Below are 25,488 nucleotides of genomic sequence, written 5' to 3'. Positions count from 1 at the left end.
GACCTACCGCGTGAAGAGCTTGCTGGGACATTGGTCACGTCGTCAAGAGGCATTGTAGGATGGAGAGATGGAGCTTGAAGGATGGAAAGATAGAGCTTGTAGGATGGAGAGATGGAGCTTGAAGGATGGAGAGATAGAGCTTGTAGGATGGAGAGATGGAGCTTGAAGAATGGAGAGATAGAGCTTGTAGGATGGAGAGATGGAGCTTGAAGGATGGAGAGATGGGTGCGTAGGTGCAGCAGCAGGTGCAGGTGCAAGGGGGATGGGTGTACGAGAGGAGCTTAGATTAGGAGAGAGAGTTTTCAATTTTGGGGGGAATTTTCTAAAAGTTTGGAGGGAGTCAAAAAATGTTGAATTTTGAGTAATTTAACTTTAAAAACTTTTTTTTATTATGTGTATATGTTGGGGGTACTTTTTAGGGGGGAATAGAGTTTTTTTGAAAGTTTTTGAAAAAAGTCATTTTTTTAAACCTCTTTGACCCACGGATTTGCTTAGGTGGAATGGGAGAGTTAAGAGGCCACTTACAAGTTGGCCAAAAAGGTAGAGAGAGAAGACCTCCTACCCCCGTACTTTTCAAATGGTTTACCCCGCCCCTTCCCTACTTTTTAAATGGTTACCCCCCCCCCCCCCTTCCCCCTACCTTTTTAGGGGTCAAAGGTGGAGGAGACCCTACCAAAATAGCCCCATTCAAAGCCTTTGTCCCCCTTGATCTTGGCAGGCTTCCTTAAAATTAGGGATTCTTACAAGGCCCATGGAGAGTCCATTTTTTTCCTAATGTTGTGCCAACAACGCCTCTTATCCAGTTCAGGGAGTTGGAAAGATTGTGCTTACTGCTGCTAATGGAAGTTCTTTCACACTTGTTGATGCACTTTATCTACCTTGGATCAAGAAGAATCTCTTGTCTGTATCCGCACTTGCTAGACTTGGACTTGAAATTTGTGGATGACAGATGTACAGTTCATGATCTCAGTTTTGGTGATGAAATTTTTGCATCTGGGCTTTTGTTTCATGGGCTATATAAGCTCACTTTGTATGACAAGTGTGGAAAAAATTTTGCAAATGCTGTTGCATATTCAAGGGCTATTTCAGATGAAAAACTTTGGCATGCACGTTTTGGTCATCTGAATTTTGCCAGTTTGTTGAGTTTGCAGAAATCTAATATGGTCGCTTCTTTGCCACCTCTTGAAGCACCTGTCAAACATGTTTGTGACGGCTGTATTTTGGGTAAGATGCAGCGTTCTAAATTTCCAAAGGATGGTTCAGTTAGGGCCACATGCAGATTGCAGCTTGTGCATAGTGATGTTTGTGGGCCCATGCAAACTCCGTCCTTGGGCAATTACCTGTACTTCGTGACTTTCATTGATGATTACTCCAGGCATGCATGGGTATTTCCCCTTAAAGAGAAGTCTGAAGTTTTTATGTGCTTCAAACAATTTCTGGCTATGGTGGCTGAAAATGTCTCGGAATGTACTATGGGCACCCTCCGTTCCGATCGAGGGGGGGAGTATATGTCTCATGAATTTAATGAATTTCTGCCAGCTCTTGTTCACCGCATCACTCCAGGGGGGATTTTTTACCATATACATGTGGTAGTGATGTGTGTGAACACACTAGGACCGCCGGGGCATTTTTTCCCTCTTAAGGAGGTTTTTCCCCCCGTGCATTGTATATACGCCCATCACTCTAGGGCCATCTATCTTTCCATTGCACACTAAGTAAAACACTCTCTATTGTGTGCCTTGAGCTTCCTTCGTCTTCTCTAAGCTGTGTGTGTTTCTCTGCAACCCTAATTCCAACAATGCCTTTATCCCATCATGCTTAGCTCATAGCTCAAGTTCCATCAAGTTTCAACTCATCAATACCACACACCAACTAAAAATACCATACAATTCCCATGTAGTCAAATATGAAAGTAAGAGCATAAATGTGGATACCATTACCAATGGATGCATAGCCACAATCCAAACAGGATGGAATAAAATTGTCAATCCAGTGGGCCAAATGATCGCAAGCGTAGGCTAGCAAGGTGACTTTTGACATCGGCAACTCAGACAATGGTTGGACTCAAGAGACTCAAAATTTAGAATTATAGTGGAATTTTGAATTAATCACACATGACAAGGTTTTGATAGTGAGCAAGTAGTTAACAGAAAATAGAGAAAGCCATCAAAGGACTGGAGCAGCAAACTAAAGAACTGGAAAATTTTAATTCCATTAATGAGAAGGTTGAGAAATGGAACCTAGGGAATGATTTGAAAAAATACTAGTCTATGTTAGACCAGAAGCAACCAATTGTTGATAGTTTAAAGGAGGCCCACAATGTAATGAAGTAGTCCATTTTGGATAATTATATCCACTAGTCTCTGGTAGATATCACAAACTTGGAAGGAAATCTATCCCTAAACCAGGCGGACCTACAAGATCCGATTGTAAACATGAAAGAGGACCTAGAAGATAACGTGACCAAATAAACAAGTGCTTTAGAAAATCAAGCAATAATGGAGCATCTCCAATTAAGCCAAGATGAAGACAAAGAGGACGATGATCTGAGTCAGCATTAGATGGTCTTTACTTGTAGGAACAAGGGGAAAATTGTCATAATCCTAACTATACAATTCTCACTTATAATGTAGTGAATATGATTCCAACTTAAGTATATCATAGTACTTTCTACATGAATTGTTGTGCCTATAGATAAAGTATAGCTTGTGTAAGATCAAGCTGGTGGATTGGATTTCACTCCAAAAGGTAGTTCTCAAACTGACGTATATTGAACTCCTAGCTAAGAAGACCAAGGTTTTCAATCCATGCCATTAGTTTAGATGTATTGTTTATATTCACTGATCCATACTTTTAGTGTTTTGTTAACAGGTGAAGGAATTGACTAGATTAATAGAGGTAGGGATTTTGGTGATGCACCTTTACCTTTTTTTTTTTCTAATGCCCTTTTTCCTTGAGGTAAGTATATGATACTTTTCCTCATCATAATAAGTATTCAATTTATTTTTATTTCATTTTTAAATATGCTTTGAATGAACTTTCACCCACTTATCTCTTTAGGTAGATGACAAAGTCATGTTCAAGGAAAGGATTCTAGGGGTTAGTGTACGTAGTACCTCCTCTATCAAGCTTCCCTTTTCATATGTTAACAACTATAGGCATTAAATTTATTTTAATTGATTTTCTATCAAAGATTATATGGCTACAAGGTTAGCGATCGTTTTTTTGAATTGCCACATGTTGCTCTTACTATATATAAGGCTGCAAAATCTGGGCTTCGAAATAAAGGAGATTGATGTAGCCAATTTGGAGCAAGGTTTATGATGAATGCCACCTTCACATAGTGAACATCACTATGGGAGACATTCCACAGGTGAAGAATATGAGTCTCTAGGAGGATTGACCCATGCACCTTCTTTCTTAATAATGTAGTGGGATGGAGTCTCTAAGTGTTGATCAAGTCTCACAGACCATTTGAAGCATTTGATATAAGGATAAATTTTAGTGGGGCCAAAATTTGTTAGGCGTATCAACACATGTTTCAAAATGCTTGCCATAAACCATCCATAATCCAAAATTCAATCATAATCATAATCCGTTTCCCATGACATGGGTGAGGACTCCACCCCTCTTTATGTGATACATAACCATTTTGCAAACCACTTTAGCACACCAATGGTTGCAAAAAATGTGATAGGACAAACATACCAAAAAAATAATCCAAGAGCCACACTAGCTAACACAACAAAAAAAACATAAGCGTATCGATAATTACAAGGGAAATCTCAGTCCTTGATCATAAGCCATAATCATCAATGAACCCAAGTGCCACACTTGGAGTTTTAATTGCACTCATTGTTGGCAAACTCATCCAATACACATGGTCCTTAAAAACAATTTTTTTTAATGTATAAAAAAAATCCGTCTAGCAAGTAAACATAATCTCATATCACCAACTTAAAATATTTGAACTACATGTGAACAACATACCACAATTGTACATCTTCCTCCTTCTGCATAGAGCTAGTTTTTTTTAACTTAAAAGGATGAAAAGCAGTACACATACGCACATGAGACATCCACACATTCTCTCTTAGATTCCATGCACATTATAACCTCATTACATAACTATAATCATGACACAAAACAGTCCCATCACTTTTTTGGCCAACCATATGCACATTATAACCTCATTACATAACCCTAATAATGACACAAACAACCCCATGATCTCTTTGGCCAGCCATATACCCTAATTTCATCCTTATGGATAAAACAACTTTTAATTTTTTTTGGGATGCATGCACCGTACACACAAGAGATAGTGTTTGACCCATGTCAATGCATCAAGCTCAACCCTATAACATAGGTTATCATCATAGCACATCACTCCATTGATATGAAACTCATGCTAACACTATGGTGAAAAAAGAAGCCTTTATATGCAAAGTTAACCACACCTTCAAGTTAGAAAAGCATACATCTTCAGATAAGGTCAAATTTGTGGAAACAACTCACCGAAACTAATCATAAAGCATATATAAACTTTATATCAACCCCGCAATCCCATACGGTACTGCTCTTTGGTAGCGCCCTTACACGAGTAGGCACTCCCACACCAAAAGCACTTGATAACTCATACTCTAGTGGTGGTTTAACTTCAATTATCAGCATATCCAAACAAGGTCTTGACTTCATTAAATGAACTACTCTGTCCTATCATTACATATGACTGCCTTCCAAAGAGTCTAATGTCTAAAAACAACTCAAACATGATTAGGGTTTAAAAAGAAGTCACGTACGTTTGAATCTTAATTATCACTTAAGTTGGTGAAAAAAAAAATTACTTAAAGAAAACAAATGTTGTAAAACCATTTCGTTATATAATTTCATCATTGTTTTAATAATTTATTTTCTCAAACAAAAATAATTTATGTTCAAGCCAAAAAGGTCGACGTAAAAGGTAATACTAGCCAAGCCCAGAATTTCAAAGTAAAAGTTATGGGAAGAACAAAAACCAACGTCAGACGAGGATCAAAATGTGTGTAACTATCAGCTTTCAAGGGTGAGGTGAAGGAGCTTTCAAGGGTGAGGATCAGTGGAGGGAGAGAGGATGGCTTCATGCCAAGAGCGGCACGTGGCACTCAATCGGACCAGATCCCTGGCGGGCAGCGTGGTGAGGCAGCGCCAAATATTGGAAGACAATATTTGAAGGCTTGGAGCTGTGCGGCACAGACAAGCAACATTCTTCTCCTCCTGTTGATCTTCTTTCGTGACATCCGCCATCTTGCAAGTGATCGCTTACGGAGACTAGTCTAGTAAACGCCAAAATTGAGTGATTGTGAGATCTAGTCTACTGCAAGTGATCGCTTATGGAGACAAGACACTCAATTTGGGCGTGTTTCAAAACTTAAGCCCTAGGCTAAATTAGTTTAATCCCCACCTCAAATTTTCCAGCCTCACCTCAACTCTACCCTGAGAGGCACCATCTGTTATATAAGCAGTGAAATATGAGTGCTTCAAGTGATCACGATGAGACATTCAGTACTAGCTTGGTAATTATGTTGAATGGTCCAAGTCTTTGATGATCGTGATTTTCATGGGGACGACGGGATGAATGTAGATCCTAGCGAAGAAGCTACCACACTCGATCTCCAATATCATATGGTGGAAATGTTGCACTTGTTGTTCGTCTACACTTCTTTTTTACCTCATTTGATCCTCTTTCATATTCTTTGTGAAGGCTCTATAAATGTGTGTTAAATCTGTGGCAACCAGATTCTTCATTGGGTGATTTAGTTGGATGTGATTTGGAAGTTCATGATAGTGATAGATATTCTTGAGTAAGATCTTTGCCATCCCTTCTTTATCAAAGGCCTACAAAAAATTAACAAACAATGGAGTAAGTGGGAACTTCGCAAATAAGAAAGTAAACTACTTCATAGTTTTACAAACTGTGTAAAGAGTGCATGGCATTACCTTCCTCTTCTTTGAGGCATTTTGATGTATTAAGCCATCAAAGGCCTAAAAGAAAATGCAAGATTTTTTATTATGTACCCCATTTAAGCCATATTACAAAACTTTAAGATAGTGTAACATGCAATCAATACGATACCCTTTCATTTTTTGAGGTACCAAGACTTTTTAGAAAGAGCTCATTGACTTGATATTTTTGTCTTTAAGAATCCTAATATTTTTCATTTGCATATCAAGCATAAACCACATTTTTTTATGTGAGAACACATAGGCACATGGTTTCAAATCTAAAGACATACCATCATCTTGTTGATACTTGCAAATTTTATCTCCTAATTATCCCTTGCATTAGGATTTTCACAAAGCTGCAGCACACAAAATGTCAATTCTAAAAGCATTAAAAAACCAATGGTACTTAAGTAGGAAAAGCATTATTTAACTCCAAAACATTTTCCTCCTCATAATCCACAAAAACATGGGTGGAAGTAGTTGCATCTAAGTCTTCATGCTGCACATTTTCCATGAACACGGTATGAGTTTAGAGAACTTACTAGGTGATGTATCAAAGCTTTTATATTTATTTATTCAAGTCATCTATACAAGAGTTCTCCACTTACCAATTCAATTGCCTCTTCCACTTTAGAATTAGCAAGTTTGTTGTTTCTTTTCACCACTTCGCTACGAATCTTCACCTCATCATTTGTCGCTTCTTCCACCTCAAGGATATTTCCATTGTATAATGGGATCCTATAGAACTTAGTGAGAATATCCTTGTCCTAAAATGTATTGATAAGATCATGTCATAAAATCCATCTTTAAAAAAATAAGTTTGAAAGTAACATACACTTTGAGTGACTAACCGCCAATGGATTTGATCCTCCTAGCCCCACAAACTTGTCATGTTTGGGCGGAATCACATCATACTTGCATAACAATGTTTCATTCACATGGTCGCCATGAGTCTTTGCCTATAACATAACAAAAAACAAGCTAGAAGTTAGTGGCATTCTTAAACAAGGAGTGAGTATCATAATTGAGGTAGTAATGATTCAATTGTGGCCACCTCTTGTTTTGATCCTTGTGTCTCAAGCATAACGATGTGCTCCTTCACTTGCATGTCATCACAATCAATATCTATGCAAAAAATTTGGCTTCCTTCATGCTATTTTACAAGAAGTAAAAATGAACAAAGTAAGAACCTCAAATAAGATAATCTAACAACTATAAATTAGCATGTAATTAATTACTCTTACCATGTTTGTAGTGCTATCATCATGGTAATAACTAGCCCCTCCCCTAGATATGGTGGTACAATCCTTATGCTTTGTACCAAGAGAGCATAACCATGAGATAAATATGACATGTGCAAAACTTAAAATGGACAATAAAAAGTCATATCTTAAAGAACATATAATGTATATCTTACCATTGTATTAGCACTATGGATGTTTTTTGTAAATATTCTTTACTTTTTTACCTCCTGCATATAAGGCTCTTCAAAAGGATGCTTTTGACCACAATATTGTGTGGCATGACCATGCACAATGTTTGAGGAGCTTGTGAAGGTCTTTTGTCAACACAGCATGGAAGGAAAATAATCAAAGTTAGCTCACAAACTAAGAAACATTGAGGAAACACACTTACACACACACACACACATTGAGCTCACATTAAAGATGTTTAAGAACAAAATTAAAAGCAACTCATGTACTTACATACCTTGGGAGGATCTTCAAAGTGAAGAGCACTCTTCATAAATTGGAGCATGGAGGTGCCCTCGAGTGCTTTCATGGAGCTATCTTGAGAGGGATAGCACCGTTGTCTCCTTGGGTCTATAGTAAGTGGGCTAAGCAAAGGAGGACTTTTCTCTACATTTCCCAATTGCAAACATTTTTTTGGGTTTCTTTGTGCATGCCTCCAATCTAAGACCTTCTGATACACATACGTGACACTCCCATCAAGCTTTACATCTTTTGCAAACACTAGAGTTTTCATACATCTTTCCCTTGATGAATTCCATCAGATTAGTTGAAATCAATGGATCTTTTCGCAAGTTAATTTGTGTGAATGCATGCTTCTCTAAATCCCCAAAACCTTCTTTGAACCAACCTCTAATTTTTCTCATGCTTTCATTGTAAGAAAAATGTTGTTTGTCCCATATTTTTTAAGGAAAGCTTTTCCTACAAGAGAATGTTCATGTCTGACGGTAGATGGATAGAAAACCCATTTGCGCTCACCCGTACAGCATCGGCGTGAAGATACTTCATCTCATGCAACATTTGTAGGTGATCATGATCTTCATTGTTGATTGGATGATGAATAATCCTTCGAGGATCTCTCCTAATACTTGGAGCATGTGTGTGTGAACTAGGATTATCATTGAGGATATGCTTGCTCCATCCCAAAAGCATGTGGCGATGCTAAAAGCCTGTTATTCCAAGCTCTATCCAACCTTCGAATGTCCTATATAAGAGTGTTTTGGCGTTGATGCCACTTGATGACACCGCTTGGGAGTACTCACTTGTGACACAAAACTCCTCCACAAAAGAGCTACTACTCTTTGGTTATCCCACAATGTAATGCTTGTGATGCTTTCATTGCTACATAAAATACAATTGCAAAATATCAATACTCTCTCACTCTCTCTCTCTCTCTCTCTCTCTCTCTCTCTCTCTCTCTCTCTCTCTCTCTCTCTCTCCATCCACACAGTTATATACTTATACACAAAAATTGCCTTCACATCTCTCCTTTAGTCAAGGACAAAAAGTCATATTTATACCATGGACTATCTAAAAATCATAAAATTCTGGATGAAAGAGAAGAATTTGAAGGGATTTGATGCATAATATTTGTAGTGAAGGAAGGATTATTAACTCCCTTTCAATGATTCTAATGTAGTTTGAATTTGAAAACACTTAAGATCTTGCTTGTTACCCCTTATCATTCATATGGAATGTGTGTATTTAATGAAAAGAAATGCATGAAAGTATAGTATTGATAGCCGTTTTTCGGCTTTCCATAATTTCCATAGTAAGCTACCTCACCCTACCAAAATCACCCAAACAGTGTGGCTATCCCTACCATTTCACTGTGCATAGGCGTGTGTGAGTTAGGGGACTTTCCCCATATTTTCTTAAAAACCCTCAGCTAGCTAGTCGCTGGGCTAGTTGAGCCAAAAAAAATAAAAAAATGAAAAATATTATGACCCATTTGTGTGTAAATATTGCATTGTATATATGGCCTAAAAATAGGGATTTTCTATAATTATTTTGGTATTTTGTTTAAATATTTATACTTAGGTGTGTGTTTTATTAAACCTGTATATTCCTTCTTTCATTCTCTTACACCATAAGTATTTTGCCAATGTGTACATACTCTTACCTCATATTTTTTCTTTTCTACAAATCACCCCTACATTTTCACCCTCACCCTCGTGAAAACAAAAATTGATTTCTACTCTCTTAGTCGCGTTTATTATATTATTTACTTGCATACCTTTTCCTCTTTCACCCAAAATAATACAAAGAGGGACCATATCATATGATTCCAATATCTTTTTATATCCATAATTTCTCCATATTTTATTATTATTTATACTCATTATTCTGACACCATGTGCTCATTGAGCTAAAATCCATGAATAGTCCATACACTAGTCCCACCATGTATATATTGCTTTATTCACCAATAATCCTCCTCCATGCATGTGTAAAGGGAAACTTGGATGCTTTGTATTATGATATGACAAAGGAGGGGCTCACTCTTGGATGCATTGTACAAATTCAACAAAGGAGGGGGCCACTAAAAGACTTTTGCAGGCATAAAAAAAGGGTTTTTGGTGAGATTTTTGGCACCCGTCTGCACTCCGAATTTGGAGCGGTGGTCTAAAGAGAAAATGTGGAACAAAAGCTGAATAATCACCTCAAACATTTTGGTGATTTTTGGAGCAACCTCCGGTGAGCTATGATTTTTTGAGCGGACCCCAGTCTGCCCACTTTTCTCACAAGTAGCCCTTAGTCTTCTCTCACCTCTTTCCACACTTCTACACACACACACACTCCTCCCTCTCCTTCCCACTCCCAAACCTACAACTCCCATGTCCTAATTCACTCTCTTCAGCATTGCCACTTCTCTCACACCTCCATAGCCTTCATCCTCCATTTCTACACCCCTAGGTGCTCCCCTTTCTCTCTACATATATGTCCATATTACCATACTCTCTTCAGCTTTGTAAAGAACTTCAAAAAATCAGAAAAAATCCAAGGTTAACCTCTGCAAATGAAGGCTTTTATCATGAATTTTCCAAGGTTTGAGGATAACATAGCTTCATCAACACGCGCTACTTCGCCATGCTGAACGCCTCTTCTATCGGTGTTGTAAAGAGGTGAATGTCAACTTCCCCAAAGCTTCAACCTTGCTTTACAAGCTTATCCCTTCTCTAACTTTTCTCATCATATATCTCACCATTTGGTGAGTGATTTTGTAAATATTTTTTAGTTATAATTACTAACTACTAACCACTAACCTTATTGTAAAATGCACCCTCTACTAGAGTAGGCACTCCCAAATTATTCACTCAATCCCTCTCTCCTTTCATCCTCAATAATTCTCTTCCTTGAGCCCACATCCATGTGACTCAAAGGATAAGAGAGACCCACCGTTTTTTTTTTTTTAAAATATGCATAATCTTTGATTTCTTCAAATAAACTTGATTAGGTATAATCCTAATCGGGGCTTGTAACACCTATAAATAGAGCCCTTCTCTCCCTTGTAAATTATCACATGATCACACTACACCAAACCATTCTCAACACATAACACACCACTCTTCAAGCCTAGTTGTGTAGAGTGTGTGCATTGTGAGTGCTCTATTCCATCACTACACATAAGTGCATGGAGAAGCTTGAAGTTAGTTATGCCATCTAGAGGAGTGGAGTGATACCATACTCTGCATCACACTTGTAGCCTACTCTTGTCCATAAATAAGATTCATAGTTTTGGGTGCAATTCTATGCTGCAACTATGACTCTTCTCTCCAAATTGACTTGATAAGTTGGCTCATCAGGTGGTTGAAGGTATATTTTCCTTCAAGTCTGTTGTTCTATTTCATGCTTGATGGTTTGAGGGCTTGTTGAATTTTTTGCCTAAAAAGTCAATTGTAAGAGGGTGCTCGGTGAGAGGGCTCCCGTGACCCTAAGACAATTTGTGTATTGGCAACAAGGTCAAGTTTTGTGTTGTCTCTCTATTTCTCATCAAGCTTTGTGTGCATCTAGCCTTTAAGGCTAAGACTAAGTTGCTCAAGTGGATTTGTGCTCTTACCTCTCTCTGGTGTGGTGAATGTTTGTGTTTGGTGTGTGTGGCTATCTTGCATTCCCCTCTCTGTGCGTTTGAGTATAAGGAGATATCAGGTGCATCCTAGTTCACATCTACAACTAGGTGGTGTCCCTTTTCTTGTTTGGTTTCTGGCTGTGGGTGTTTGTTGTCTCTGATTGTGCTAGCTCCAGCCCCAATTGAGCAGCACGGGAGCCTCGAAGGGTGTTTAGAGGCCACTCTTGTTGTTGCCCGCCCCGAACCGCCTCAGTATTTATCCCAATATGATTGAATATGGTGCTTACCTTCTTACAATGTTATGCTGGTCCATTGTCGATTGTCGAGGTATCGAGCTAGCGGCAAGAGAGGATACTTAGGAGGTATATTTGAGTTAGTGGCCTGAAGAAGAATATTTCTGGCTTTGATGTTCCAAAAGAATCGATCCATGGCCCATAATAAACTCCAGATTTTTCAATGGGGCTCCAAAACCACATTTTTGAAATGCATTCTCATGCAACGTCTGCCTAACGAATGAGACTGTGGGTGTTTACGAGAGAGAGAGAGAGAGAGAGAGAGAGAGAGAGAGAGAGAGAGAGAGAGAGAGAGAGAGAGAGAGAGAGAGATGGCGAGATACTCAAAATGATCCATTGATTGAATTTGGCAAGCACTCGCAATCTATTTGCATATGAAAAGCGAGAGGCTTCACACTAACAGCCACATAGAGAGCAATGAAAAGTGAAAATCTACATACAAAGCAAAAATCCCTGATGTATTCTTCAATGTCTGTAGCTTTTAGTCCTTGAAAGGCTTAGCAAGGACCCATCTGATGTGATTTGCTTTAGAATTCATCAGGCTTAATTAATTCTTCTTGGATCCCATCTTCTCATGGAAGAAGAAACCAAACAGAGAAACCACAGAGAAGGCTGAAAAGACACCTGCGGCTATGTCAATTTATGCATGCCTTCCTGAAATGGGCTCAATGGTAAATAGATTGCTGGTCTTTTGAGCATCTGAGCTTTGTCCATATGCAACCTTTTCTCCAAAAGAATCAAGAACATACGCGCACACGAAGTACTGGGCAAAAGGGATCTCTTTACCCACAAGCAATGGTGAGTTGATGTCAAATAAGCAAGTTTTGTCCTTTGAAAGTACATCGTTGGTCCTCCTCCATGCTCTGTGGACTTGGCTTGGTGGACCAAAGCATAACCTGAGCTCTACCGTCTTGTAAGTGCTGTCGTCTACCCTTGCGGCTGAACTTAAGGCATGAACTTAAGGCATATCCTTCTAGTGAGATCACTGCTCAATGAACAAGTGTGTGTGTGTGTGTGTGTGTGTGTGTGTGTGTGTATTTTTGTGTGTGTGTGTGTGTGTGAGAGAGAGAGAGAGAGAGAGAGAGAGAGAGTCTACCCGCCAATAGTACGTAAGCAGGTGGTGCAGGCAGATAGATATGAGAGAGAGAGAGAGAGAGAGAGAGAGAGAGAGAGAGAGTCTACCCGCCAAGAGTATGTAAGCAAGTGTGTAGGCAGATATGAGAGAGAGAGAGAGAGAGAGAGAGAAAGAGAGAGAGATAGTCATGCTCTCTTGCAAGCCCTCAAGCCGGCCGGACTTCTGCGTCGCCATAGAGAGAGAGAGCGAGTCTACTCACCAACAATACATAAGAAAGTGGTGCAGGTCAAATAGAGAGAGAGAGAGAGAGAGAGAGAGAGACAATATGTTGTCCTACAAGCCCTCAAGCCGCCTGAACTTCTGCGCCAAGAGTGAAGCTGTCGCCTCTAATAAACGCTACCTGCGTGCAGGTCGAATCCATTGCTGGCTAGTACTAGAGAGAGAGAGAGAGAGAGAGAGAGAGAGAGAGAGAGAGAGAGAGAGAGAGAGAGAGAGAGAGAGAGAGAGAGAGAGAGAGAGAGAGAGAGAGAGAGAGAGAGAGAGAGAGAGAGAGAGAGAAGAGTACATGCATGTGAGATGCGCATATGACAGCACATGGAACAAGCTGCTTGATGATTAGAAGAGAGAGAGAAAGAGAGAAGAGCATATGCATGTGAGATGTGCATATGATGGTACATGGAACAAGCTACAGGAAACCCCAGCGCGGTGAGGGTGGTGGAACATTTGCAAAACTTGGGCTTCGACACTAACAAGGCAACGGTGAGCAAGCAGGATAGGCATCCCATGCACCATCACTCGGCGTGGCCGCGTCATATGGGCTTCTTCGAGGGCTCCTACCAACAATACATCACCCTCCAGCCATGTCGCAGTTTTTGTTTCATTAATGATAATTCTAAAGAATGTTGCACGATGGGCTTCACGCTGTCGAGAAATTTGCTATCTTGTTGGGAAAGCACCGAGCTTATGGCTGTGAGAGTTTATGAGAGAACTCAACAAAAACTATATGAAGGAGTTAAACCATAGATGCCATGAAGACTAGGGTTTGGAAATAAGTGCAATCAAACAAGACCCACTCTTTCTCTCTTGCACTCACACACACAAAGAAAGAACACAAAAGAGAATGTCAAAACAACACAAAGATGAAAACATCAAGGCTATGGTCATATCGTATCATGGGTAGTATGAAAGGGTTAATATATGAGTTAATGGCATTCAATCTTGGCTGACCAAATAGGCTACGAATTGTTCTTTGGAATTGTAGTTTTGTGCTTACCATAATATATATATTTTGTCTAGTGATTGGGATTAATTATGTGTACAAAACCTCTTGGTTCATAGCAAGATAACTACGCTTACGTCAAAAGAAAATTTATAGTCTATGAGAGGTAGTATAATGGGATCCGGTAATAGAAGTATTTCATTGAGCCTTTCTGGGCCAAAGAGAAACACTATACGTTGTTGAAAGTGTATTTTACGGCTAATCCATACGTTAATTCTAATATATCGTACAGAGTGAAAGCAATAGAAAATATCATCATGTGGGTTATTCATCTAGGATAGTATGTGAGAAATGTAGAATATGAGAGAAGAGAAGGGAAGACAAGAGAAGAGAGTTTCCCTCCCAGGCCCTATTCTTGCCCGTAGGCAATAAGGATACTGCGGGGAGAGATGTACCTGTAGCAAGGAGAACCTAAAATTTGTAGAGAGGATGAATTACTAAGAGTGAGAAAGATATATTTGGTTAAGGAGATGATATTAGAGATATATATATATGTTCGATTATAGATAAAAAAGAAAACAACAAGAAATCAAGAAAACATCAATGTAGAACACATCTTACTTGACAAACCCTTTGGCACCATTATTGACGAAGAGAGAAGAAGAGGAGAGAACTCCACTTTGATTGATACGCCAAGTGCAAGACCTTCTTTGATTAGAGTTGACCTTTCAAGGATAGCGTACAAGAATGGCTAGTCTTCCTCTAGGAGAAAGTGTAGGCTTGGGCTTATGTTAATGGCTAAGTACAATTAGGCATTACTACTCACTCCCTCAATAATTTCTCTCATCAATGGATTGAATCCTTGAGTTGTTTTCAAGGAAGAAAAGGTCCCGTTTTATAGGTGAAGGGAACCCCCAAGGGTTTACACAAGAAGAGAGGAGCCAGTGTGAACAGAAATTGGAAAAGTTGGAAATCAGTTCCCTGCATGATGTGGGCAGACTGGGGTCCAGTATTTTGATCATATCTCCTCAACTGTGGCTCCAAATAAAAAAGTAAAAATATGGGCATAAAATTCAGCTCATTAGCTACGATTTTCATTTTTAAATTGTTTTCCAATTCAGATTGGAACCTTGTGTAAAAAAATCATCAAAATAGGATCCATTTCTGGCAGCAAAAGTCTTCCTGTGGTCCTCTTAGCCTAGACTTTCATTTGATTCCAAAGGAAACCTCATGCCATATGAAAGCATGACATTGCTCTTTGACAAATTTTTGTGATCATGCTTGCAATAATGCATTAAAATAAGTGTATCTTTGAAATCATGCCACCTAGTGTCCCACTAGGATTTGATTCCCACCTAGTAGCTATTTAAAAAGAAATATAAGAAAAATATGAAAAATACATAGAATATATATATATTGGAGTTTACCCTAGATATAGGATCTAGATAGGGTGTGAGATGATAATGAGATAGTAGAAATAAAGAATCAATGCTTTTTGCCCCAAGTTAAAGAGGCGGAGCTATTGACGCTTTTTCCATAGTATTTTCTGATGGTAAAGTAAGAATAGGTTACCCTTGAGATAAATAATAGGATGAGATAGAAAGCATATTATTATACTTAAACATGCATATGTACATTATAGAAAATATAACTATGTATCTAAAAAGTTACAAGATAACTCTTATAGGATGCGCTCCCACTATGTACGTGTCACAGCACGACAACGTGTGAAAAGAGTGACAAAGAAGTGCCACTAATGAGGAACATCATTTTAGCCCTATCTAAGGTTTGTGCAGTCTGGCGCATCGCCAACACCACAATAAGATTTATAAATTTTCTCATGTAGGAAAACAGAGTCTTTTCGAGTGTTTTTCATACAATGAATAACATCATGAGCTTGTGCTTGAGAGGCACCGCATACCTAGCTAGGTACAATTGGGGACAAGGGACCATTGGCCCCCCACCGGAGGTCGCTTGCCCCCAGTCGTACCTAGCTAGGTATGCGGTGCCTCCCTCACAAAAGCTCACGATGATAAGTCACAATGTTGCCATCCCCCCAGCTACATTGTCAAAGAGGTGAAAGCTTCTACATGCTGCTAAAAGACATTGAACAGGATATTGTCCCCTCCCAAGTATGTTATTTTTGTTTGTCCTCCTCTTTCTAGTTAGTTAGTACTTAGTAGTCTTCTCTTTCTAAGTATAACCTCCCTTCAGTTCATGACTTCTAGTGTCTAACCCACATGTAGGAAAACGGAGTCTTTTTGAGTGTTTTTCATACAATGAATAATATCATGAGCTTGTTCTTGAGAGGCACCGCATACCTAGCTAGGTACGATTGGGGGCAAGGGACCATTGGCCCCCCACCGGAGGTCGCCTTCCCCCAATCGTACCTGTTGAGATGTAGAGAGAAAGAGAGAGAGACGAGACAAGAGACACACCATACACGCTCCCAAAGACTGATTCATATTGAGGACAAGATACAAATATATAGGTGAGACCAAGTTCAGTAGAGTGAGCCATATATAGCTCCAACACCCCACTCAAACAAAGGTCTCTAGCTTTGGATGAAAAAACCCTTGGGGAGTTCAAGGGAAAAACCCAAGCCCCTATACAATGTCAAATATGAACCAGCGGTGATGATGTGAAAGTGAATTGTGCATCTATGTACAAATATTCAAGTGACTTAGATATCACAAGGTGCAAATGTGGAGTGTGCATAGTGCATGGTACCTAAAAGATTACAATGTCATATGTACAAAGCTATTACAATAGAAAAGAAGCTAATCTAGAAAGAGTGAGGCCGAAGCAACTCCGAGCTCCGAGCGCAAGAGGATGAAACATGACTCATTGAGGCCTTTGGTCAAAATGTCTGCAATCATCTGGTCACTTGGACAGTGTTCAACCATAATGGTTCCCTTGCGTACTTTATACCTGACATAATGACAATGTATAGCAATGTGCTTTGACTTATCAAGTTGAACATAGTCTTTTGCAAGACTAATAGCACTTTGGTTGTCACACCGCAAGGGTGTGCTAGAAAGAGGAGAGTGACCAATATCAACCAGCATTTGTCGAAGCCAAATCAACTCACGAGCTGCAAGTGATGCCGCAACATATTCTGACTCAGTCGTAGAAACTGCAACACAACGTTGTTTCTTGCTGGTCCAAGAAACAAGACAACCGTTTATAAAGAAGCAATTTCCACTAGTAGATCGCATAGATAAATGTGAGCTTGCCCAATCTGCATTTGTGTAACCCAAAGAGAAAGAGATTGCATAGAATCCGATGTGAGTTGTCGTCGATAGACTAAACCAAAATCTGTAGTGCCTTTCAAGTATTTCAATACACGCTTTGCAGCAGACCAATGCTTAAGAGAAGGACATGCAAGATGTTGTCCAAGATAGTTAGCAGCAAACAGAATATCAGGACGAGTGTTCATGCCAACAAACTGAAGACATCCAATCAAGTTAGCATAAGGTTGATTTGTGACAAGTTGACCGCCATTGTCAGAAGTATTCTTCGTAGAGCTCGCAAGACAAGGTGTGTTGGCTGAATGTGCAAATTCCATACCAAATTTTTGAATAGTATCTACAATAAACTTTGACTGTCGAAGGAATAAAATACCTTTTGTACGGTTCCGTTGGATTTGAATGCCAAGACAAGAGTGAATCTCTCCAAGATCCACCATATCGAATGCAGAAGACAAAACTTTTTCACTTGCTGAAGAAATCCCAAATCATTGGAAACAAGGATGGTATCATCCACATAAAGAGCAAGAATCACAAAACTGCTACCTTGGCGTTTTATGTATAAGTTGGGGTCTGACGAGCAAGAGATGAATCCTTTAGAGGTGAGAAAAAGATCAAATTTTGTATACCAGGCTCACGAAGCTTGTTTGAGACCATATAGTGCCTTATGGAGTTGAGCAACAAGGTCTTCTTTACCTGGAATAACAAACCCTTCTGGTTGTTCCATATAAATTTCCTCTTCCAAGTCACCATTAAGAAAAGCAGTTCACACATCCATTTGATGAGCTTCTAAATCAAATTGAACAGCAAATGCCAATAAAACTCGAACACTTGTAATGTGAACAACTGGTGAAAAAGTCTCTTGGTAATCAACACCAGCTAGTTGGGAGTAACCTTTTGCAACTAAACCTGCCTTGAACTTGTCAAAAGATCCATCTGCTTTTACTTTTGTTTTATACACCCACTTACATTTAATAGCTGTACGACCAGGAGGTAATTCAGTTAGTATCCATGTACCTTTAGAGATAAGAGAATCGTACTCTGCTTCCATAGCCTCTTGCCATTGATCCTTTTGTGGTGAAGAGATAGCTTCATCATAAATAACGGGATCTTCAGAAGTAGAAAAAGCATTATCAGCAATATCGTCATCATAAACATGACATGAGCCATGTTCAAAATCAATAGGCAGATCAACAAAAATATCAATATCATCATTGGCAACATTTGGAATGGATGGTTGTGAGGAGGAAAGTTGCTCTATAGGAAGAGTTTCATCTTCTGAAAGAAATGGAAAAGCCTGAAGCAATGATTTAGTATCATCAGAATCATCCATGGACCATGAGCCTCCCATAAGCTGTTCGTTAAAAGTAGCATCACGATTCACAATTACTTTCTTGGAGGAAGGGTCATAGAATTTGTAGCCTTTGTAAGTGTCAGAATATCCAATAAAAATAACTTTAAGACCAGGAGCATCAAGCTTTGTTCGTGTTTCTTTGGGAACATGAATATAAGCAATACATCCAAAGGTTCGAAAATGAGATACAGAAGGAATGTCACCTGTCCATGCTGTGATGGGTATCTTACCAGAGGGTGCAGTAGTAGGAAGATGATTCTGAATAAATGTTGCTGTCAAAGTAGCTTCAGCCCAGAAAACACGCGATAAGCCAGAATGAATCAGCATACATCTTACAGCATTGAGAATAGTTCGATTCTTTCGTTCAGCAACACCATTCTGTTGAGGCGAATATGGAATAGTGTGTTCATGATGAATTCCACTATCAGCACAGTAACTCACAAACTCTCGAGAAACATATTCGCCTCCATTGTCACTACGAAGCTTCTTAAGGCGACGACCAGTTTGAAGTTCCGCAGCCTTGTGGAATTGTTTGAAAACAGATAAGGCTTCAGATTTTTGTCTCAGTAGAAATACAGTCGTACACCTTGACAAATCATCAATGAAAGTAATGAAGTAGCGATATTGTGATCTCGAAGAAGGTAGAGGTCCACATATATCAGTATGAACAAGATCCGATATGTCATGAGAATGAGTTGTATTTGAAAGAGGAAAGGGTTTACGATTGTGTTTCCCAAGAGCACAAAATTCACAAATTCCCATATGGGGATGGGCTTTAAGATCCATGCCATGAACAAGATCACGACGTTGAAGATCAAGGAGTTTTGAGAAATCAGCATGAACAAAACGGTGATGCCATACTTTGCAATCATGATCACCTGGAGCAGTGACAATATTTGCTACAGCATCGTTGAGAGAGAGTTCAAAAAAATTATCGTTTCGAGGAGCAGTGGCTATAGTTTGTCCATCTTTCTCAATTCGGCATTTGGTATAATCAAATCCAACAAACAGACCAAGATCAACAAGTCTAGCAACTGAAAGAAGATTACGTTGAAGATCTGGTACATGTAATACTCCTCACAAAATTCGAGTGGAAGAAGATAAGGTACCAAGATATAAGTCTCCAATACCCTTTACTTGACAAGTAGTATCATCAGCAAGATAAACAACACGTTGAAATGGCAGTGGATGATAGTTATGGAGCCACTTAGACTGATATGTCATATTTCCTGTAGCACCAAAATCGACAATAAAAAGTGATCCATCACGTACATGAAGTATTCTGTCTGGAGCAACTGAACATAGGACGCAGCTTGTTTCTGGTACAATGTTGTTTCGATGTTCAGTAGCATATGCTCTATTCCGATCTGTGTCGAATCGACGCTTGTAGCACATATGAGTGGGATGATCAGATCCTCCACAATATTCACAAGAAGAAGAAGAAGAGTCTCTAGATAAACGTGGTTGTTTTGTGGTAATATTGTGTTCTTCATCATATTGACGTGCCCAACAATCATCTTCAGTATGGCCATTTCTATTGCAGTAAGAACATTGCTTATTAGGAAATTTGAGACGAGAGAAAATATTACCGCGACGGCCACCTCTGCGGTTTCCTCGTTGAAATGGACGCCTTCGAGCATAAAAAGCACGTTCCATCTGTTGTGACTCAGTCTCCTCTTGTGAAATCATAGTTGTATCGTGACCAGCATTCCGACGTTCTTGACGTTGAGAGTATTCAATTAAAGACATGCAAGCTTGGTCGAAATCAAGACCATCTTTATTAGAGAGAATAGTAACAATGTTATCATAAGAAGAGTCCTTCACCGTATCAAGGAGAAGTGTAATCAGTTGCTTTTGTGGAACAGGATCACCGGTAGCAGCAAGTTGATTAATAATAGATTTGAAAGACTCAATATGTCCCGTCATGGCAGTACCAACTTCATATTGTAACTTGTTAAGCAACCCCCTCAAATAAAGTATTTCTGTAACAGATTTTTTTTGAAATTTTGCAATAAGGTACTTCCATACGTCATGGGAAGTAGGCAGTTCATACATATCAAGCAAAAGGGAATCAGTAAGAGCAGAAAGAATATACCGACGAGCTGCTTTATCACATCGTTGCCAATCTGTATAGGCAACATTCCAATCTTCAAATATAGGTCCTTCAATGATAAGCACGTTATCATTATCCGTATCAACAGGCTGAGGCGGACAAACACGATTTCCAAGAACAACATCGGAGAGTTCATCGCCTTCAAGAATTAACAACATCTTTGCTTTCCAGCCTGGAAATCCTTGACCTTGGAAAGGAGGAACAGAACGCTGGCCAGAAGGAAAGCCGTTGATGAGAATATTCATAGCCATATCTTGTTGCGAGAAGACGTATAAGATAAGATCGCAGAATTTGCACACCATATATGGTGAAGGCCGCAATTGAGAATGAGAGAGATATGAGTACTGCGTTCTGTCAACGATAAACGTAAGAAGGATGCTCAAGGAACGTCCAAAGATGTGAGAGACGTCACCCAAAAAAGACAGGGTAAAGGAGACGTTAATGATAAACGAGTCCTCAAAATAGAGTGGCGTGAGACGCAAGATTGACGGCCACAATACGAATAGCAAAAAGCTAAATCTTCTCGAAAAAGTTAACGCCAAAATAAGAAAAAACAATCGCGGACGCTTCACGAAGAAGTAGGACAAAGAAAGCTGCGTCAAGCTCTATTGCAGTAAAAACAGCATAACTTTCTGCTGCGAACTCCGATTGGCGCAAACCTAGAACTCAAATCGAAGAGCTCGAGGAGACGAACAGCAAGAAAAATTGAGATGAATTTCAGAGTGTCATTAACAAGAAAACGTAATCAACGATTAGATTGATTATAAATAAACGCCACATAAAACACTAATCATATTCTTCGTAACACAAAACAACCACAGTTAACAAGAATCAACGTTCAAAAATAAAATTTGTAACAATTTTAAATCTTACATGCGAATCGCATACACATACTGTTGTCACCATGAATTGAATCGGCGCGTGATCGTTACCGCTCTGATACCATGTTGAGATGTAGAGAGAAAGAGAGAGAGACAAGACAAGAGACACACCATATACGCTCCCAAAGACTGATTCATATTGAGGACAAGATACAAATATATAGGTGAGACCAAGTTCAGTAGAGTGAGCCATATATAGCTCCAACAGTACCTAGCTAGGTATGCGGTACCTCCCTCACAAAAGCTCACGATGTTAAGTCACAATGTTGCCATCCCCCCAGCTACATTGTCAAAGAGGTGAAAGCTTCTAGCTGCTGCTAAAAGACATTGAAGAGGATATTGTCCCCTCCCAAGTATGTTATTTTTGTTTGTCCTCCTCTTTCTAGTTAGTTACTACTTAGTACTCTTCTCTTTATAAGTATAACCTCCCTTCAGTTCATGACTTCTAGTGTCTAACCCACGTCAACATCTTTGGAAAGGCCATAGGTCCATAAGAAACAAGTATATGTTGTTTTGTTTGGAGAGATTCCTTCACTTCGCATCAATTGGAAACAACATAGGGCTACTTGACTCTACACTTCTTGAGCATACCTTGCAACCAAACCGTTCCTTGCAACCAAAGTGTTCCGAGAGATGACATTTTAAGCACAAAGGTTATCAAGAATTCTTTGTGCTTTTGTGAAGGAGTTGCATTTGGCATACATATGGACCAAAGCTTTCATGGGGCAATCCTTAGCAACGTGCCCAAACTGCGAAAGACGAGACATTGAACATATCCATTGTGCTTCTCATCCTCTTCCTTTCCACTTATAATTTTCCAAACATTATTGTAGAGCACGCTTGGCAAAACTGCTACCCCGAAGAGATGAGATCCTAAGCAAGAAGCTCATCCACAAGCTGTAACACTACAATTCACTTCAACAAGTTGCATACTTGTATGAGGCATCAACGTGAGGACCCTGGTTAATGAACTTCTTACTTGATAATCTTGACTCGAAGCACCTACCTGTAGCCACCCACACCGATATATACAAGTGGGTTTCATGTGGTTGCTCATGAGTCCCTGACTCTACCTCAACCTATAGGAAGCACTTCAAGCGGGTTTAATTGGTGTCCACGCCAATCATGTGGCTTATCCTACCTACAAGTAGCCTCTATAAACATTGCATCTTACTAGGTTGGAAGAAAAATCGAACAAGAAGAAGAAGAGTCCTTTTAACATCACAAGAAAATTCTTAAGAGGCCTTAAAGATATATCCTATAAAATTCTCAACAAGTAGAAACCAAGATTAATTCCCATACAAATATATTTCGTATTTTAGAAACTCCTATTTAACCATGAGGTTAACCAAGGTCTAATTGCTGATTTTGCTTTGCCCTCTAGGATTCCTCTAGCCTGGAGTCCCCTTTGTTATCAAGGGTAAAATATTTTAATGTTCCAACTCTTGCGTCATTTTTTCAAACAACCATCTTCATCATCACTCCATCTACACTCTTGAACTATTCTTCACCGTACATTCATGAAAATTAAGCTAATGTAAGGTGGAGTATAGTAGAAGGATTTCATAACCAACATGGGTCTTTCACATTCATCTTGTCTAATGTCTTCGTTATACTATGAATTCAGACTTATCAATATTGTAGCTAGTAAACATTGTTGACCCAAATCTGAGACCATTTTAGATAGCCCAATTACAAGCAATGAAATGGGTGTGGGATATAGGTGGATGTTGGGACCATGGGATGCATACCGTACTGAAGTGAAGAGAATCTTATTTTGGCTACAAAATCGCATGCAAAAAAACACATGTTGGTGCATCCAAATAGACTTCCTGACACTCCATTTTAGCAAAGCTTTCTAGGATTGCCTCATTATGCCCCTACTTTGCAAACCCTACGAGTAATGCATTCCATGATGTTGTATCATGTATAGGGTATAGGAAGGCCTACCCTTTGTATACAATTTAAGGGAATCACAGCATTGGGCGTTCCCTTCACATATGATATTGGGCATATCTTGCGACGCTGTGTTTAGATTCCCAATTAACCCTCAGGATGGGTCTATACCTGTTCCAAGCCTTCCAGAGCGTTTTAAGGAGATCCGATCCTTTTGTTGATACCTCGAGAGGGCCAAAGAAAAGAGTAAACCATGGGATATTTGAAACTCCTTGGACTCCTATCAGTTGGAACTTGTCCAGGTGTTGGAACAACAGAGAGGCGTTATTGTGCACAAGCCAGTGGTGAGGAAGCTTAAACATGATAAAAGTATTTGTGATGATGCTTAAAAGTAGTTGTGACAATGAGACGGAAGAGGGAGCGGTGGCGCTGCTATTCTCTTCACGCTAGTGTTCGAAAAAAATGTGTCTCAACTTAATATCGTGTCGTTTTCAATTTTAAAGATGTCGGTTGAGGGTAAGGGGAAAATAGAGAAAAATAGTGTAAAAACTTGAAAAAATAACCTAATTTCCTTAAATTTACTCTTGACAAAATTAAGAAAAGGAATTTTGTATGTCTGGAAAAATGATTTTTTCTCGAGCACTGCTTCACGCCATAGATAGAGCTAGGGCTACCTAGGGGAAAAGTTCAGAGCTTAACTCACATGTCAGTCTCACACACGGCAGGATCAAACCTTTTACTCTTCCCAAATGAAACTCTTAGGGTAAAGGGGTCGTGATCACTGATCTTCCCTAACTCACCATGGGCCAAGGGGTAAGATTGTGATGCAAGCATTGATCTTTCGTGGCATGCCAATTGGTGGTGCTTTGCACAATTGGTCTTTCATGACCTAGGACGCAATAGCAAACTCAGAGCAAGGAGAAGCAGCAGGGTAAATGATGCCCTGCAAGTGTGATGACTGCTATGGCCGCAATAGCAAACACTAAGGAGCGCAAGGAGAAGTGGAAGGGAAAATGATTCCCTGCACATGTCCACACCTCAATCCCCTGAATCTAGGGTAGTTTTCACTCCCTCATTGTCCATAGGGATTGTATCTTATTGTCCTGGCATCACCATATCAACCTCTAATATGAGCATGTCAAAGAACTCCATGTCACTCATCTCGGTGGTAGGAGGCATCTTTGTCCTAAGAGGATCAATCCGCTGTGTCTCTCTAGAGCATGTCCGCTCTGACTCTACATCTCTAGACATATTGTGCATAACACTCTGGAGCTCATCCGCAAAAGTATATGTCTGCAAAGTCACTATGACTGCAATGTCCGGTACATGTGACTCGCTGCTCTGCTCCCTCAAAGCCTCAAAATTTGTCACCACGACTGGTGAGTGCTCTAGTCATGCACTCACAGAGCTGTCCTGCTCTACATGTCTCTCCTTAGACCGTGCACACAAAATCAACAAAGTGTTACACACTGCTCATTAGTAAAGTGTACTCACCTAGATTGCGAAAATTTGTATGGAAACTGACACACAGAGACTATGGCATCTTTGACACCAAGAACCTAGAGAAGAGTAAAACGAGCACCATCATGGCCTCGCGCTATCACAAGTAGGAACATTTTTAACACCATGGAGCACAAGCATACTCCCACTGGAAAAACGAAAATGAATGTCACCCACACCATGAACACCATCATGTTTCAGAGCAGAAAACGTGCTAAACCATTCCCTACAAGGAGAAACATGGCGTAAAGCTTTATTGTCCAGCTACCAATCGTGAGACAAAGTCCATGCATGCCTAGGTGAACCTGTAGAAATAGGAGTGCCTACCATAGTCGTACTTTGAGTAATATCTAATGGAATCTTATGTTGTCTCCAACGCCTAAAATAACGTCTTCTCTTGTGTCCTGGCCTGCCACAATGCCATCAAGCGGCATGTCTACATAATACACCAACCTGTGTATCCAATGACAAACTGTCACTACAAGATGCCATAATTGAGCACAAAATGAATCTACACATCAGCCCAAACAAATTGTAAATGGAATGTCCACAAGAGTATAACCGCTCAACATGATGCAAAAGAAAACTAGCTGATCAAACACCTG

General features: G+C 39.6%; 2 protein-coding genes across 2 annotated transcripts; both read right to left on the bottom strand.

Moving 5' to 3' along the window:
* Positions 1-5,748: 5,748 nt before the first annotated feature.
* LOC147452331 (uncharacterized) lies at positions 5,749-7,299 on the bottom strand. Its single transcript, XM_086518925.1, has 6 exons — positions 7,230-7,299; positions 7,040-7,138; positions 6,837-6,944; positions 6,594-6,752; positions 6,276-6,341; positions 5,749-5,877 (listed from the first exon to the last, which is right to left on the bottom strand). The coding sequence occupies exons 1-5, from the start codon at positions 7,230-7,232 to the stop codon at positions 6,309-6,311; spliced, it is 402 nt and encodes a 133-aa protein (XP_086375051.1). The 5' UTR covers positions 7,233-7,299; the 3' UTR covers positions 5,749-5,877; positions 6,276-6,308.
* Positions 7,300-7,441: 142 nt separating this feature from the next.
* On the bottom strand, positions 7,442-8,572 carry LOC147452330 (uncharacterized). The gene is made up of 3 exons (XM_086518924.1): positions 8,214-8,572; positions 7,696-7,908; positions 7,442-7,543 (listed from the first exon to the last, which is right to left on the bottom strand). The coding sequence occupies exons 1-3, from the start codon at positions 8,385-8,387 to the stop codon at positions 7,442-7,444; spliced, it is 489 nt and encodes a 162-aa protein (XP_086375050.1). The 5' UTR covers positions 8,388-8,572.
* Positions 8,573-25,488: the final 16,916 nt, after the last annotated feature.

This window comes from Adiantum capillus-veneris, chromosome 8 (assembly GCF_014529385.1).
Source record: "Adiantum capillus-veneris isolate H3 chromosome 8, ASM1452938v2, whole genome shotgun sequence".
Taxonomy (NCBI): Eukaryota; Viridiplantae; Streptophyta; class Polypodiopsida; order Polypodiales; family Pteridaceae; genus Adiantum; species Adiantum capillus-veneris.
The sequence above is the reverse complement of the archived record's forward strand: the minus strand, read 5'-3'. Positions and strand labels throughout refer to the sequence as shown.

What these genes read in the sequence shown, in the direction of transcription:
- LOC147452330 (XM_086518924.1), bottom strand. Translation starts at nt 8,387, where the DNA reads ATGCTTTTGGGATGGAGCAAGCATATCCTCAATGATAATCCTAGTTCA. An exon ending in TTCACGCCGATGCTGTACGG is followed by an intron (nt 7,909 to 8,213) that starts GTGAGCGCAAAT and finishes TATGTGTATCAG; the next exon opens with AAGGTCTTAGATTGGAGGCA. An exon ending in ACTTTGAAGATCCTCCCAAG is followed by an intron (nt 7,544 to 7,695) that starts GTATGTAAGTAC and finishes TGTTGACAAAAG; the next exon opens with ACCTTCACAAGCTCCTCAAA.
- LOC147452331 (XM_086518925.1), bottom strand. An exon ending in GAGGATCAAATCCATTGGCG is followed by an intron (nt 6,753 to 6,836) that starts GTTAGTCACTCA and finishes AATACATTTTAG; the next exon opens with GACAAGGATATTCTCACTAA. An exon ending in TGGAAGAGGCAATTGAATTG is followed by an intron (nt 6,342 to 6,593) that starts GTAAGTGGAGAA and finishes TGTGTGCTGCAG; the next exon opens with CTTTGTGAAAATCCTAATGC.